General features: G+C 44.8%; 1 protein-coding gene across 8 annotated transcripts in view; it reads left to right on the plus strand.

Moving 5' to 3' along the window:
- The window catches only part of HIPK1 (homeodomain interacting protein kinase 1), a 504,680-nt gene that overhangs the window by 394,613 nt on the left and 92,355 nt on the right, over window positions 1-17,712 (plus strand). For all 8 annotated transcript variants that reach the window (XM_069238726.1, XM_069238723.1, XM_069238721.1 and 5 more), the window contains one exon: window positions 4,860-4,978. In XM_069238726.1, coding sequence (XP_069094827.1) covers window positions 4,860-4,978 — 119 coding nt within the window. The remainder of the gene's footprint in view (window positions 1-4,859; window positions 4,979-17,712) is intronic.

Genomic DNA, 17,712 nt, shown 5'->3' on the forward strand with positions numbered 1-17,712 from the left:
GGCCATCGTGATCATCATTGAAGCAGTAGTGTCTTACTACAGGAGCCTCTGATCCACTTGCATCATCCCCCTCTCCTTCTGTTGTTTCATCCTGTCTAGAGGGGCTTGCAGTGCTCCCCGGGGCTGCCCTCAGCAGCCTCTTGGTTCATGATCCATGTCTACCTCTTATGTGAGTCCAGGGATAAAGTGGCGCTCCTTGAGCCCCAGCCCAGGCAATGAGGCCTGCCTCTGGGAGCTGCATCACAATAAGTAGCGGTGGTAGTGTCTCCTGTATTCACTCCCAGACCTCTCCTGGCGATTCAAAGAAGAACATGTGGCCCGGATTGAACACTTTGAGTGTGGCTGGGTAGAGAAGCATGTAGCCCAAGGTCCTAAACTTCCGTTGAGTCTCAGTGAAAAATTCCCCGTTACACCAGGCATGTGCAGTCCGGAAATAAAACCTTTTGGGAGCCAAATGCCAGGTCAGTCTGAGTTCGGGCCTAGAGCAGAACTGTGTCAGGATCATGATAGTTGTTTAATCTCGCGATCATGTGATGTGGGCAATGCCCGGGCAGAGGGTAGCGGCCGATCGCTATGTGCATCAGTTCGATGATCCAAGGGTGATAATTCACCGGGCAGCAAACGGCTTTGTAGCCCGCGCGCAAGACATTTCTCGGGGGAGGTGTCTACACAGCCCTAGGGAAGCCCATAAAGCGCAGATTATTTCTGCCGACCCTCACTTTGGCATCCTCCACTAGAATAGCCAATTCTCTGGTCGTCCTCATCATCTTAGTAAGGGATTGTTGCAGCGTTTTCAGGATTGTTCTAATTCTGAGATCCTGCCCTCTGCCTTGGTGACCCTGTCGGCTGCTTGTCACAGGCCTTTTTGGAGCAGGAGCATATTTGCGCCCACTACCCCTCCACGATTGCCACTGTGTCTGTTGCCCTTTCCCCAGTATGTAGGACAGCATGTAAATTGCCAGTTATGTGCTGTGCACAGCAGGTAGTGGCTCTGACCGCCTAGGCGAATTTATCCAGAATGCACTGCTTCCTGTCCTCCCTTCCCCCCACCTAACACCCCTCTCCATCCCCCATCTGGTTTGCAGCTTATCCTTGGTCTTAGTTTGCCTCTCATCTCTAACGGGGCCCTGAGTGGTCACACCCAGCCCTTCGATTTGCCTGCCCTACCCTGCTCTACACAGCCCTGTCGGGTCTAAGATTTGCGGCTTAGTCCCTGCGCTGCTGTCTCCCACCCAGGTATCTGGTGAAGGAGGGAGGAGAAAGTTAATATCCTCTGTGCCAAAGGCGCTGGAGCCCAGTCTGCGCCTCTAGGAGGGGCTGTGGGTGTAATATCCTCCAGGGCAACTACCCATTAATTAGGATAGGATTGTCCACAGCTCTGGCGTTGCCGCTTCTAGAGCAGGAGATCGCAGCTATGGGAGGTCAGTCATCACACCCAGAAGAAGCCATGCATCCGCCCGGCCTGCCGAGTGCACAGGCATAGCGGCGGCGGCGGCGAAGGTTTCATATTGCTGTGTGTGACATTTTCATAATTATATTGTAATTATGAGTGATATTTCAGTGACTGACACGTTCTCTCAAGCAAAAGCTAGCAATGAAGTCGAGTGAAACTTCTAAATATCAGAAATTACACCCGTTTGAGCAACGAGAAACTCCAAGAAGATTTTAAAACTGCTGCAAAGCAACAGAAACGGAATGGCACTTAAGCTAGTGCTCCTGTAACCTGATCATACTCTAAAACTAATGTTATTTTTTTAAAGCACCCTTGATCCCCTCAGTTTAGCACCTGGTGTCATTCTAGAAGTTCCACAAGTAACAAAAGAATTTGTGACAAAAGCAGTAACTCACAGCTATTTTCATAAAATACAGTTCTGTGAATAAGTTGTTCATGTTCTTTTCAGCAGGCATATTAAACATCTGTGCTACTTTATGATGAGTGAAAACTGCTAGGAAACTAAACACTGATATCGCTCCACTAGAACATTATTCACCAGAGTTATCTTAACATTTTTATCGTTACCTGAATTCTCCTGTACACACAAGAAATTCAGCCTCAGACTCTCACCATGACTGGACACAACACCTGGAAACCTCCCACGACAGGAAAACAGCACGTGTGTCACAGTCAGGAGGTTGAACTGTGTTCTCCTATAATTTTAATTGGCACTGGGTGGCAGCAGTAACTCCTGGCGGCCCGGGCGGGCAGGAAATTGACACACAAATATCCTGCATAATGGTTAAAGTTCACAAGCAATTAAGTCACAAGTCGAATCTATAATTGACAAGTAGAAAGCAGGCATGTACGTGGTAGATTGTGCGCTATACAATTACCTTTTAACATTACTGGCTTTCCAAATCACTTCCGTGTAGTAGACAGTATATTATTGATGTTGCCACATGAGGGCAGTACATGATGCATTTTCTTTCCACACGATCTTGCCTTACTGTTTAAAACTTAAGCAACACTAGTCACGAAGCCGACGTATCTGCTGTTTTTTCAGGGCCGTAAAGTCATTCTCCACTGCTAAAATGCAGCACGGGCTCCGTGTTTGCGGTAACTGTAAACTACCTACTTTAATTCACCCAGGCTCAGTGTGTTCAGATGGTCAAGTCGCTAAAATGCCTGATAATGCATTTGACTGCAGTGATGCGGACAACCCCATTAAAATGCTTCAGTGTTACGCTTGATGCGTGGTAGTTGGCAGGGCTGCACATGGGTCGTGGATACTCAGTGCCAGGCGGCCCACCCCTACCCAGGTCCCGTGGCCAGGCGCAGAGATAGCAAGTCTTCAACACCCACCTTATGTAGTCCATCGAAGTCGTGAAGCAGCCTTTCTGCAGAGCTTCCACTCTCTGCGTGCTTTGACATCAGCTCCATACTAACCACGCTCAACTCGCCGACTGCGATCCACCTGATCTGCACGCTTTCACTGAATACACGAGTGGCCTGTCAACAACTGGGTGTTCGGATGTTCACCGTATTACGGAAGACTGAGCAGCTGAAGTTCACCAGGATGGTGCAGGAAAATGCAGGGGCCACGCAGAGCGAAGTTAGCTCACACCCGCCATCTTCGTCAGTTCGGCCATACTCGGCTCTTTCTGGTAGTCCATTCTTTCACATCACTTTACCTGCATAGTTTTCTTAGCATATTTTTAAGTTGTGTATTTGTACTACTGTAAACAGTGCTACATCTTGTCAGATGTCGTAATAATCTGGAATGTCTGTGTAACTCAATCCTAGACACTATCGTGTAGAACACAGTCCTTTCCAAATTAAAACACATTTTTTTTTTTTTTTTTTTTTATAAATAAGGGCAGTGGGGGCCTTGCTAGAAAGAAGGAATTCATGTTGATGTTTGCACAGTTTTCAGCTGGTGTTTGAACGTTCTGACTGATTTAAATGAAAGCTGACAGTTTATTTAAGGTACTGACAAGTTCTTGAGAGTGTTCTCACAAAGATATCACTTCATATTTTACAATATTCCTTAATTCAGTCCTAAATCATTTGTTTGGAATCAGTTATACATTTCATTAATACTACAATGTCAGCTTTTTGTCTCTTCAGAATTGTTATAGCATTGTGCATCCCAATATCTTATTGATATAAATGTATATAATTTCACGTACTACTTATTACAACCCTTACGAAGCTGCTTCAAATTTACGAGACTATTTTTAGTGATTTTCAGGTTTATGTAAGCGAATAAGGAATACATCTTAATACTAGATGAAGAATTGAAATTGTAGCTTCTCACTGAAATGTTTTTGCAAGGAAGAACATAAGTACAGTATGTACTCTTTTACTGTGTGGGAAGATAAGTAGCTAAAGATAACTGGAATTGGATTAAAACATTTTTGTCAACTGCTTAGAATTTCTTTTTGAAATACAGAAGTGTGCCATTTTTGTATGCTGGCTAATGTGATTTTTCCTGGGTCTGCACCTCTGTTTTAGCGGTACGTACATCCATTTCTGCTTTTTCACCATTATGGAAACTATAAATTGGGCTGTTTGTCACATTGTAATTCGTGAATGTATAAACTGCCCTTCTGGCACAATTTTTGCTTATGGGAAGGCGTGTGTAAACCCCCAAAAACATGGGTGTAAATAGCTTTAATAACAACCTTAATCATATTACTAGTCTGAGTGGGCTCCAAGATGTTCAGTAGCCATAGTTATATCACCACTGAGTCTTAACATTTTCTAATCTTTCAAGGGGCACGTTTATAATATATGGACCAAAGACGGCCACAAAGCAGAGCAGGGCTGAAGTGTACTTGAAACGCATGTAGACCCAGGACCAGATCAATAATACCTAGGTCCGACATATGAATTCTAATATTCTGTACCGATTACTTCTTGTGATGCATGTATTTGTACATAAGAGGTGCCACATCTCTTTGTGAGAACACACTCTTTGTACGGTAAAAGTATTTTCATCCTTTATCTTTCATTGGAAGTAGGTGGGCCATTTTGCCTTTTTCCAATCTGTTTTGTAGACTAGGGTTTCTCCTTTGGTACACTAAAACATTGTTCAATAAAGGCAATGTGGCCTTTCCTTGCATCATTTGCCAATAGTACCATAAAACTTTCATGCAGTGTCTAATGGTAGCTTTGGCTTTCAAACCTACCTTTTCTGCTGCTACTGGGTTCTGCTCGCTCATTCAGTCTGATATTGTTGCCTTATTTTTTTCTCTCTGTTACACTGATTGGAAGAGGTTTTTTGACATTTTTTTTTTTTTTAATGATTAGCCGTATGCATAGTTAATCTATTTGCAAGTGTTCCGGACCTCACTTTTTTTTCCTATTATGAGTGACACTATGCAGCAGCATGTCCATTAAATGATTGTTTTTTCTTCAGGGCTTCAAGCGACCACAAAGCATTCTGGTTTCCCAGTAAGAATGGACAACACTCTCCCTATGGTTCCTCAAGCACCAGCTGCACAACCACTACAGATTCAGTCAGGGGTTCTGGCGCAGGTAAAATATGTTGATGGCAGAATGTTGTATGAGGAATATTTCTTTGTCTTGTGTTTGCTGAAGTACTTTAATGGCCAGTGGCCATGAAGGCATTTTGAGACAGTACAGCATACATCATTTAGGTGCATTGTTTACTATTTAAAGATTTATTCATAGTTGAGTGAAATATGTTGAAAATATGGGATCCGTGCTGGAATCAACACGTTTAACGATGTTTTGAACAAAAGATGCAGACATGCAATGTCTTAATTGCATGATCCAAATGTGAAACTAAATCTTTTATTTTTTGGCAGATAGTGAAAAGTATACATCCTGTTGTTGTATCACTAGTGGTGAAGGCATTTTTGCAAATAAGTTACTGTTCTTACAGTTAATTATTCTGGGAAATCATGCTTTTGCCTGCAGTTTGGGAAATCGAGCATTAAGAAGGCTTCATTGACCAGAAGACAAGTGGCCAGAGATGGTTGCTTACTTTTTGTCTTTGATGATTGCCCTTGTGAAGGTTTGTAATGTGACTCATGCTGAAATGAATATTCAAAACCAGCCCTAAAATGAACATTTTACAGTGAGAAGTCACTGTTCGATGGCATGTGCGGCCGTAGATACACGTGCTCTGCATACTTCTGCCATATTATGTTGGGTCCGGAATAGCACAAGTTGTTTTTCTCCTAAGACGCTGTTGGAGTCATGAGGTAAAGTGACCCCTCCTCTCTGTGATAATGCACATGAGCATTGATTGTTTTTAGATTGTTTTCTTTCCGCCATCTGGTTCTGACGTGTTCTTCGGTGCTCCGGGTCGAGATCGCCTCGGGCTCCCTTTGGGTTAAAATACCTTTCTATACTTGTCAGTATTGTTTCGTACCCGTCTTATTCACTCCTATCGAAAACAGAAAGAAAATCACACTTTGTCGGTTCGACAAGCTTAGTTCCCGGCCTCTGGGCCTTGCCCGGTTAGACTCCCTTACTTATCACAGTTTGGTGCATAAGGAGAATGCGCTGCTAATGGAACGGGCCCCCGTTGGATTTTGTCCAAGGTGTCACACCAGATATCCACACGCACCCCTCCACTCGGTTTGCAACCTTTGCTTAGCTCCTGTCCACAACGAGAAGAGTTATGAGGTCTGTTGATCGTTTCAATCAAAGAAGACGCTGTTTCATTGTCGGGCACATAGAAAAGAAATGCAGTGTAAAGATTTGGAGGCAGCACTGCTCGTGTTCGGTATCCAAGACATCGACCCGCATGAAGAGCTACATGAAGCTTCTGCTGCAGAGGAGGAGGCCTTCTCCATTCACGACTCCACTGTGCACACGCAAGAAACAACATCGGCCTATCACGCAGTGAGTACAAAGGCCCAAGTCTTACTCAAGAAACATTCAGAACCAACCGAACATAAGGCTGCTGGGCCACCACTGGTGTCAGGCCATGGTAGGCACCCACCAACTGCCAAGCGTGCCCCGCCCTCTGGCTTGACACCGAAGGCTAAGCCTAAAGCTCCAGCCCATGTACTGGGTCCAAAGGGTTTGACGCCAAACCAACTAATGTTGTCTTCGGTTTCGACAAAATCAGCACCAACCATTTCGGCACCGAAAATAAAGACCTCTTTGGCACCGAATGTTTTGACACATGGATCAACATTGACTGTTTCGGCACCCGAGTCTATTTTACAGACTATGGCAGATAAACTCGATCCGAAACAAAAGACAATTCATGTTCAACCCAATACTGGTTGGATCGTTGCTAAATCATCAAAGCTGACACCACCTCAAACTAAACGTCCGTCTTTGTTTGAGGAGGCCATCGATTTACTGACACCTCCTAAGAAAAAGGACATGGCCACCATTCCAATTCCTCAGCCTTTACCACCCTCCCCTCCACCTCCATCTTTACATAACTCCCACTCAGACTTAAAATATATAATAGTGAGAACTCCACAAGGAGCTCCACGGTCCTATGTAGAAGATCAAGGGGGTGATGATGACGTACAACAGCCCCCCTTACACCTCTTGGACACATAATGATCTTGACTCACCAGGGGATACAGACATATATTTATACAAAGCTAAACCATCTCCATCAGATGATACCACATCTTTTAATGATGTACTAACTAGGGCATCTACATCACATCAGGTGCCATTACACAAGGACCCTATAGAGGATGATTTTGTATTTGAAACACTTTCCTCCACCATTAGGGCATGTCAGTACCTACCTATGTTAAAGGGTTGTATAACACATCGTGTGGGTGATATTTTTAAGGACCCTGTCTGTGTTAGGATAATTACACCTAGAGTTGACAAAGTATAAGGTTGTCCTTTCCAATCCTGATTAAAAAAGAGGTCAGATCTCACCAGTCTCCTTGATAGTATCTAATACTCATAAAAAAGGTAATTCACAAACATCCAGAGATGAATCTGTAGGAAAGTACCCTCTTTTTGGCATGTTTACCCCCTACCTTTTGCCTGCTATCTGTATGCTTGGACTGTTTTCACTGGGATCCTGCTAGCCAGGACCTAAGTGATTGTGCTCTCTTCCTCTAAATTTCGTTGCCTAGGTTGCCTAGGACTTTGCACACCCCACAATTGGCATACTGGAGCCCCCTTATAAGTCCCTAGTATTTGGCATTTAGGTACCCAGGGCATTGAGGCACCAGGCGTTCCCCATGGGCTACAGTCTCTATTGTGCCACCCATGGGAACCCATGCAAAATGTCTCTGCAGGCCTGCCATTAGTTACCTGTGTGTGAGGGCACCCCTGCATGAGCAGAGGTGCCCCTATGAATTCCAACTCCATTGCACTGGACTTTGTAATTGCGGGGAAGCCATTTCACCTGTGTACTGGACACTGTCCAGCTACATAATTGTAACTCCGAGCCTGGGCATGTCTGGTATCAAACATGTCAGAATCGTACCCAATACTGCTGCGAGTATTGGTTGTATGATTCCATGCACTCTGGGGGCTCCTTACAGAACCCCCAGTATTGCTCCTACCAGTCTCTGGGGTTTTCCAAGCAGCCCGTGCTGCTGCCTCTTCTCAGACAGTTTCTGCCTTCCTGTTGCTTGACCAGCTCAAGCAGGGTAAGGCAGAACAAAGGATTTCCTGTGGGAGAGAGAGGCAACACCCATTCCCTTGGAAATAGGTGTTATAAGGCTTGGGACTGGTAGCCTCCCCAAGCCACCAGTTTGCTTTGAAGAGCACATTTGGTGCCCTCCTTGCATAAACCGATTTGCACCAGTTCAGAGACCCCTGGTCCCTGCTCGGGCGTGAAAATGGAAAAAGGAAAGGTAAGTGACCACTCCCCTATCCATCACCACCCCAGGGGTGGCGCCCAGAGTGCCTACAGGTGGCCACTTGATTCTGCCATCTTCAAACCAAGATGTGCATTGGCCCCCGGCAGCATCAACGTGGGCAGGTCAGGCAGGTGATGTCAGAGCTCCCTCCTCATAGGTGGTCACTTTACTAGGTGACTAATCCCCATTTTAGGGTGGGTCCTCATATTCGATGTGCAAGACTCCTCCAGGACTCCTCTGCATCGTTTAGTTAATCTTCTGGCCACTGGAACTTCAACTGGACTATTCAGGAACCGACAATCTGCAACTTTAGCGACAACTCCACTTTGCAAAATTGTTTCACCGGCTCCTTCCAACAACTGCAACATTTCCCCGGCTGTGCATCCTCTGAGGTCGGCAAGACTTCAACCTGCACTAAGAAGTAAAAAGGAATCTCCCTTGGAGTGAAGGAGTCACTCCTCTGCATATGCAGGCACCAACTGCAATGACGACCGGCTGCGTGGATCTGCTCTCCTCTGGAACCACGTGGATCCTGCATCACAGGTGGTGGTCTGGAGTGGTCCTCTTGGGTCTCTCTGCCAGCTTTCCAACTTGGGAGACAGTAAGCCCTTGCCTCCCCTTGCAGGACATTGCTCCTGTGCACTGCGAAACTTGCAGCTACCAAGGCTTGTTTGCTCCTGCTCCAAGGGATCTCCAGGCTCTTTGTAGCCCCGGCCCCCAGCACTTCTTCCTGCCAAGCAGAGTCTCCTCCCTGCTGCTCCAGCGACATGGGACACCTCTTCAGGTGTGCTGACTGGGCCCCACTGTGACTTACTGTGCCTGCTGCCAGTGGGGGCTGCAACTGCTTCTGTTGGCTCTCCCGACTGCTGAGAGTCACCTCAGACTTTCCTCCCTGGATTGAGTCCCCTGTGCCTTGCTGGTCCTCTTCAGCCTTGCAACTCCTCTTTTGCTTCTCTTGCATTTGCTAAGGCTTGGTGGAGGTTCTCCAAGACAACTGACCATCTGCAATTCGACAACAGACGTGGGACACCATCTGCACCGCTCCAAGGACTCCTCTTCTGCTCCTGGGCTCCACAGCTGGTCTTCTTCATCAACCTGGTTCTGCATCCACAGAAGGGTGGGCGGTGGCTCCTGCCCCCACTGGACACTCCATAGTGGACTGGATTTCTATCTCCCCATTTTACAGGTACTTTTCTGCTGGAATCCACCTTTGGTTTCTTCTTGTCTTACATAATCCTTTTTCTAAGTCCTCCAGTTAGTCCTTGGTAAAACCATGTACTTACCTCTGCTCTCCCCGGTCGCTGGGGTTCACTTAGATACTCTCCTCTTGGGGTTCCTAGTTCGTCCAGCTCCCCTCTAACCACTTCACATCCTTGGTGGGGGATTTAACTTTGCATTCCACTATTTTAGTATATGGTTTCGCCCTCCCTAAGGGCCCTCACTATTTTCACTAAATATTTCCAACGCTTGTTGTTTATATGCTATTTCCTAATTGCTAATTTGTATGTGATTAGTGTGTACTTACCACCAGTCAGAAGGAACTGCCTGAAAGTATTGTAGTGTTGTGTTACCATAATAAAGTACCTTTATTTTTGTAACACTGGGGTTCTTTCATGTGTGATAAGTTGCTGTGTGACCATAGTGGTATTGCATAGGCTTTGCATGTCTCCTAGAAAAGTCTTGGCTGCTCATCCACAGCTACCTCTCAAGAGCCCTGGCTTCTTGGACACTGCCTACACTTCACTAATAGGGGATACCTGTACCTGGTATAAGGTGATTAACACCATAGGTGTCCACCACACACCAGGCCAGCTTCCTATAGCACCTCCTCTAGATAAAGAATCAAAACTGATTGATGCATCAGGTAAAAGGGTTGGGGTTCAAGCAGCCAACCACTGGAGAATTGCTATCACTCGAGGGTTGTTAGCAAGATACGATAGAGCACACTAGGATGAGATAGATAACCTTATTCAATATCTCCCAGAAGAGTTTAGGAAGAAGGGACAACAATTTGTGTAGGAGGGCAAGTTAATTTTAAATAACTCGTTTAGATGTGCTCTGGATGCAACAAATACAGCTGCTAGGAGCATAAATATCAGTATACTACTACCCAGATACTCCTGGTTGCGTTTATCAGGTTTTAAACCTGAGGTGCAGCACACACTATTAAATACTTCTTTTGATCAAGAACATTTGTTCGGCCCTGAAGTAGACCAAACATTAGAAAAGCCGAAAAATGACTTTGATAAATCTAAGGGTCCTCTTCAAACTCGCAGTAATCGGGGTCATCCCATTCTAGAGGATTTTACAGATATATATATAGATATATATATATATATATATATATATATATATATATATATAGATATATAGATATATAGATATATAGATATATAGATATAGATATAGATATATATATAGATATATATATATATATATATATATATATAATAATAACAATTCCAAATGTCAGGGAAGAGGTACCTCCACTTGTACCACCCCTTCCACATCATAACAGTGACTCTCTTCTCATTCCTCCTGATCACATAACACCTATCGGGGAACGTCCACAACAATTTTTTCCCAGCTGGCAAAACATACCAATATGTACCACACCAGTAGATGTTGGACATTATCCAACATGGTTATTGCCTGGAGCCCATCAACACATCTCTAAACATACCGCCCAGAAAAACAAACTCTCTGTAGGACATCTACAACTGTTAAACTAAGAAGTACAGGCTCTCCTTCAAAAGGGAGTAATAGAGCTAGTTCCTATTCATCAAAAGAACAGGAGAATATTCACAATAATTCCTTATTCCCAAAAAGTATGGTTCACTTCGACCAATCCTGCATCTCAGACCACTTAATCACTACGTTTTGTCAGAACACTTTCTAATGGACACCCTCCATGCTGTGATACCTCTAGTGCAGCAGGGAGACTTCATGTCTGCATTAGATCTAAAGAATGCATATTTTACATCCAGCACACAGAAAAAAACCTGAGATTCGTCATACAAGGAAGGCGTTTTTAATTCAAAATACTCCCTTTTGGAGTAACAACTGCACCTCGTGTCTTCACGTCTTCACATAATGTCTTGCAGTAGTCGCAGCACGTCTACACAGACAAAACATTCATATATTTCCATATTTAGACGATTGGCTAATCAAGTCCAATTCTCTCCAGCAGTGTCTACACCATACACAGACAACGCTTCTGCTCCTTCATCAGTTAGGATTTACCATCAACATACAGAAATTCACCCTCCAACCATATCAGATACAGCCATATCTAGGAGCTATTCTGAATACTCAGTTAGGAATGGCTTACCCAAATGAGATCAGAATCCCAAATATAACAGCTGTACTGCAGCACGTATACCCCAATCAACGGATTCCAGTAAAGACAATTCAGAGAGTCCTAGGGATGATGACATCTTATATTGCAATAGTGCCACATGCACGGCTACAAATGTTCCCGCTGCGGGAGTGTCTGGTGAGGCAATGATCTCAAGCACAGGATCGGATACAAGATCTAGTGTTTGTAGATAGCCGCACTCACTATTCTCTGCAATGGTGGACCACACAAAATCTCAAAAAAGAGCAGCCGTTTGTAGACCCTGTCTTGTTCCCCGGATCACTCTTCCAGCGGATGCATCTCTCACAGGATGGTGGGGGGGTGGGGGGGGTCATCTACACCATCTCTCAATACAGGGATTATGGAACACCAAACATTAAGCTCTACATATTCATTACTTGGAACTCCAAGCTATTCGACTAGCACTCAAAGCTTTTCAAGTTCACCTGAAGGCGAAATTATCCTAGTCTGGACGAACAACAGAACAACCATGTTTTACCTGCAGAAACGGGGTGGGGAGATCACACACTCTACAGTTGTCTCGACTGTCTCAGATAATATGGCATTGGGCAATTCAACATCACACTCCCTTGTTAGCAGAACACTTTCCAGGGACAGACAACAACTTTGCCGACCTACTCAGCAGGATGCACCAAAAAGTCCACAAGTGGGAACTCCAACCTATTCGGATAAGCTGTAGATGATACCCTACAGCAAATAAAAAGGACAATGAGACAGCAAGAACTGTGGGAGCCATATAGTTCAGAGGCACACATAAAAAAGGCATACCCAGTAGAAGACCCACAGGCAGAAGTCCCTTCAGTGCAGGGCAGCAACAGGGGTCTTCTTTTCAGGTCACACAACCACAGCCTTATCAACAGTGATAGCATCCACCAAGACAGCCCTTTCGAGAATGAGGAAGAGGACAAAACCCCAGGGGCAGGGGAGCCTTCAAACAAATGACTGCCAAGGACCCCAACACATAACACCAGTGGGGGTGAGAATCAATGGGTTCCTCCAGGCAAGGAGGAACATCACCACAGACAAATGGATCCTAAATATCACCCACCATGGATACTGCATAGAATTGAACAAAAGAACCCCAGCAGAGACAAACAAGGGCAAGGCCCTTCAAGGGGAAAGAATTAAAACAGCTGAACACAGAGATAAAAGAGCTGCTGTAAAAAAGAGCCATAGAACTTGTCCCAACCCAAGAGAGGGGTCCAGGATACTATACACATTATTTCCCGGTGCCAAAACAAGACCTTACTTTGAGGCCATTCCTAGGCCTCATGTTCATAAACAAATTCATTTGAACACAGCGCTTCTAAATGACAAACTTACAAGGTGTAATCCTACTACTGCAGAAGGGAGATCACATGGCTACCCTAGATCTAAAGGACGCCTACCTACACATCTCCATATACAAGAGTCAAAAGAAATACCTATGGTTCATCTTAAGCAAGGAACAGATACCCAAATCCCAAAGAACTCAACCTTCCGATTTGGATCCTGAGGTCTTAGAGTTTGGATACTTACAATTACCTCCAGAATGTATGACCATTCTTAAGGAAGCATGAAAACCCACATCTTGAGCATGTTATGCAGCTAAATGGAAAAGGTTTGTTTATTGTCCAAACAAACACATTGATCAGTTTAACACAACTATTCAAAATATTGTTTGCTACTTACTTCATTTACAAACTTGCTGGTTAGCATACACTTCAGTACGTTTGCATCTTGCAGCAGTAGCTATGTATCTGGAAAACAGACAACACTTATCATTGTTCAAAATACCCATCATTGAGGCTTTTATGGAAGGTCTTAAAACAGTAATTCCACCTAGGGTATCTCCAGCATCAATGTGGAACTTTAACATTCTACTTTTAAGACTTACGGGACCACCATTTAAGCCTTTACATAACTGTCCATTCCAATTTATTTCTTGTAAAGTGGCATTTTTGGTAGCAAACACTTCACTAAAACGTGTAAGGGAGCTTCAGGCATTAACCGTGAGCGAACCTTTTTTCAAAATACACAAGGATAGGGTAGTCCTTCGTACCAACCCAAAATTATTTCCATGTTGTTTCCACGTTTCACCGTAATCTGTTAAATTACCCGTTTTCTTTCCACAACCTGATTCAGTTGCAGAAAGAGCTCTACATACATTAGATGTTAAAAGAGCATTAATGTACTATATTGACAGAACTAAAGAGTTTTGCAAAACAAAACAACTTTGTTGCTTTCTCACCTCCACACATAGGGAAGGCTATATCTAAAGCAGGTATATCAAGATGGCTAATTAAATGTGTTTACTCTTGTAATGCTAAAGCTAAAAGAGTTCTACCCATACCTCCTAGAGCAGAATCAACTCGTAAAATAGGTGCATCAAATGCTTTTTTAGCTAACTTACCAATAGCTGACATTTTCAAGGCAGTCAAATCCACACACATTTACTAAACACTATTGTGTGGATGTATTTGCAAGACAGCAAGCAAATGTTGGACCCAGCTGTGCTTTGTACTTTTTTTTTCAAACAACTGCAACACCAATGGGTTAGCCACTGCTTTTGGAGGGCACTGCCTTAGTCTACGCAGAGCATGTGTAGCTACAGCCACACATGCCATTGAACGGATTATATTACTTACCCCGTAAGCATCTGTTTGTGACATATACTGCTGTAGACTCACATGTGCCCGCCCTCCTCCCTGGACACGCTTGACCGTAGCAGTACTATAGATATGTTACACTTCAAATGCATTGACTTCTCTTTCTAACACTCTATTCACACTCCATTCTCACCCTACTGCGGGAAAACAATCTAACAATGGAGTTGATGCCCATGTGCACTATCACCGATAGGAGGGGCTACTTTACCGCTGGACAGCTTCTTCGAAGAAAAACAACTTGTACACATCCGGACCCAACACTAGATGGCAGAAGTATACAGAGCATGTGAATCTACAGCACTATATTGCACGAGCAGATGCTTATGGGGTAAGTCACATAATCTTTCTGAACTGGAGCCTTTTTTTCTAGATGCTGTGCAAACACTTCCTTTCTGATTGATACTTCCACCTTCAGATTACTTACCTCTTGAATCCCTTCTTGGCACTGGACAGAATCTGGAAAGTTGAAATAGCTCTCCTTTGCCACTACGTGGCACCTCTACTCAAGGATCGATCCGGATATCACATCATGCCATGTAGAGCATTTATGTCAGTTCCTTTTTCATGCTCCCTTCAGCACGCATCTGGAGTTGCCATACTCAGAGAATTTTCCTCCATTTGTTTTCACAAGCAAGTTTTTTTCTTTTACAGATGTCTCCCCTTTAAATTTTAGGATTTTAAATTTGTCAGTCTCTAGACTCTGATCCACGCAACAGCTGTGTTTGTGTCTTGGTCGTACGTAGTTCATGTGTGAAGTGCACTACATGCATGCAAAAGCTTTAAAAGTGTATCATACCAAGCTGTTCATGGTGCAGTCTTCAGTTGAATGCTAAGCAAAGCTGTGTTGTTCAAGTTCCCACACCAGCTCCCTGTCTGGCTCACTCGACTCCTCCAGAGAAAAAGAAATGTCAATCAAGAAGCACAGAGACCTGTCAGTAGATTCTATTCGCCTTCCTAATTTTGTCCCCATTACAGAGGTAGGTCATCCAGTCAGTGGCCTCACTCCTCAGCCTCCACATTGATGCTGAAACTTTATTTGGTAGAGGTTCTGAATTTGACCATGGTGCTACCCCTGGAGCCAGAGTCCTTTTGTTCCTCTAGTGACATTTCAGTCCCTGGTGGTGACCCAGCGCAGAGTGTGACTTTTAGCCGGGGAATGCCCACCCGGTTATAATTCACTCCGGTTCCCCTTTGGAGCTGCCTGTAGTTTCCAAGAAGCTGTAGAGGCCCCTAACCAAACTTCTGCAAGTGGCTCTGCATCCTGATGTGGGTAGAGCACGCTCCAGGACTTGTGATTCTACTGTTCTGGTGCTGGGTCACTTGTTTCCTCTGCAGAAGATCTTTCTGGCAGTGTCCTTACGCCACTGGGACCAGCTGCAGGATTTAGTGAACTTTCAGAACTATCACTTTTCTGACCAGGTGTGCAAATAGAGTTCAGCAACTGATGAAGAGTTTACTAATATGATTTTTACCTTGTAGTGAATATTTTGGCAGACTTGGGGAGCATTTGGGCTTGATTCAAGCCCATCCAGATGCCCAGCATTGCTGAACAAAACAATGAAGATAGCAGTGAGGCAGCCTCTCATAGTGACCCTACTGGGATAAGCAAATCCTTCTTTCTATCTTGGATATGGTGGATTAAGTGGCATGATCCATGTGCTCTCTCCATTGCCATCCACCACAGCGCTTGGCTGTGCTTCTCTGAGTGCTCAGAAAATACACATGGCAACCTTACAGATGTCACGTTTTGATGAACCTTGCCTGTTGGGCAAGAAAGGAGTTAATTTCCTGGCGTGCTTAATGCAAAGATGGGTCATGTCCCAAACCTTGGGACTGACTTCCCTGCTCTCTAGTTTCAGCAACACTTCCGTAATTTCAAGGGGTACTTCCCAGGTCTGCTGTTTTGGCAGTGTCAGCTCTCAGAGCCTGTGCAGCAGCCCAACAAGCAGTTTCAGAGCTAAAGGGGTGTGGCGGTTCAAGAGGCCGTCATAGACGACCAATCCAATCTTCTTCCCTGGTCCTTTCTGCAAAACAGTCTGAATCTGCCCATGGGAGGAGTGGAGGTGTGGACACCGCCACTTGACACATTGGCAGTCCATCACAATGGAACGGTGGGCCCTGCAAATTGTCGAGTAAGGCTATACCTTCCACCACTTTACAACTTCTGTCTCCCTGCCGTCCCATCCCTTATGTGACCTCGGACATCCAGGTTCACATTCTGCAGAAAAAGTTTGACTCTTTGAGGAAAGGTGCTGTGGATTTGAGTTCAGAGATGAGATAGGACGGGAATGCTATTACTGTTTTATTACCAGGGAATGTAGTGGCCTCTGCCCCATTCTGGTCCTTAGCATTTTGAATGTATTCCTCCCCTAGGAGAAGTTGAGGATGCTTTCTCTGATGCATGTTATCTCGGCTCTGGAGCTCAAAAGTAGGATAGTGTTTCTCGACTTGCAGGACAAATGTTTTCATGTACCGATTCTGTGTTTGCACAGGCAGTTCCTGCGTTTTAAGGTAGGTTGGACCCGATACCAATTTGAGGTTGCTACACTTTGGTTTAACATCTGCACCTCTAATCTTCACAGAGGTGACTTTAGTGATTTGGGCACATCTTCACATGTTTGGATCTCTGTTTCCATACGATGGTAACTGGTTGCTGAATACTGGTTTGCCGTAGCTAGTGTCAGAGCAGGGCAAAATCTTTTTTCTTAAACCTGGGTGATTTAGATCAACTTTCCAAGTCACACCTTCAGTTCTCCTAGTGTCTGCTCTTCATCAGGGTGGAGCTGTACACTTTCTGAAGCTCTTCCTGTCCCCCAGGATTTTCGCAGCATTCCGGCTATGATTTTTGATGTTTCTGGAAGGAGCTCTTCTTTTGCCCCGAGAGTCCAGTACTTTTTTGGGTATGCTTAACTCGTGCATCTTGCCAGTTTCTTGTGTTCTATGGCTGAGTGCACAGCAGTGGTGCCTCTGCTTCTAGTGGTCTCAGCACTAGGGAGACCTCACAGAACGAATTTACATTGTCGCAGAGACAACTCTGCACCTGCAGTAGTGGCTGACAGATCACCCCAGATTCTGGAAGCCTTTCTGCCCTCCACCAGTGGCCACATTAATGACATACTTTTTCCTTTGGTACACTGGGGGGGATGAGAAGCCTTTGATCTCCCTCGAAGCATAAGTCTCATTAACCTGCTCGAGCTTTGTGCGATCTGCCTTGCCTTTAAAGTGCGGGCTCACACCACCTGTGTCTTAAGGTGCTGAAGTTGTGATCTTGGGCTAGGGCCTATGATGATGACTGGGTGGTCGTGGCCATCTAGCAGGCACGCTGAATGTGCTGCTTCTCCTGGGCTACGGTGGCTTTAAGAACGGCAAGGCGGTTCAGAAGCGCACAGTTTTCCATTGGATCGTCCTGTTGATCAT

The sequence above is a fragment of the Pleurodeles waltl genome, chromosome 6 (assembly GCF_031143425.1).
Source record: "Pleurodeles waltl isolate 20211129_DDA chromosome 6, aPleWal1.hap1.20221129, whole genome shotgun sequence".
Lineage (NCBI taxonomy): Eukaryota > Metazoa > Chordata > Amphibia > Caudata > Salamandridae > Pleurodeles > Pleurodeles waltl.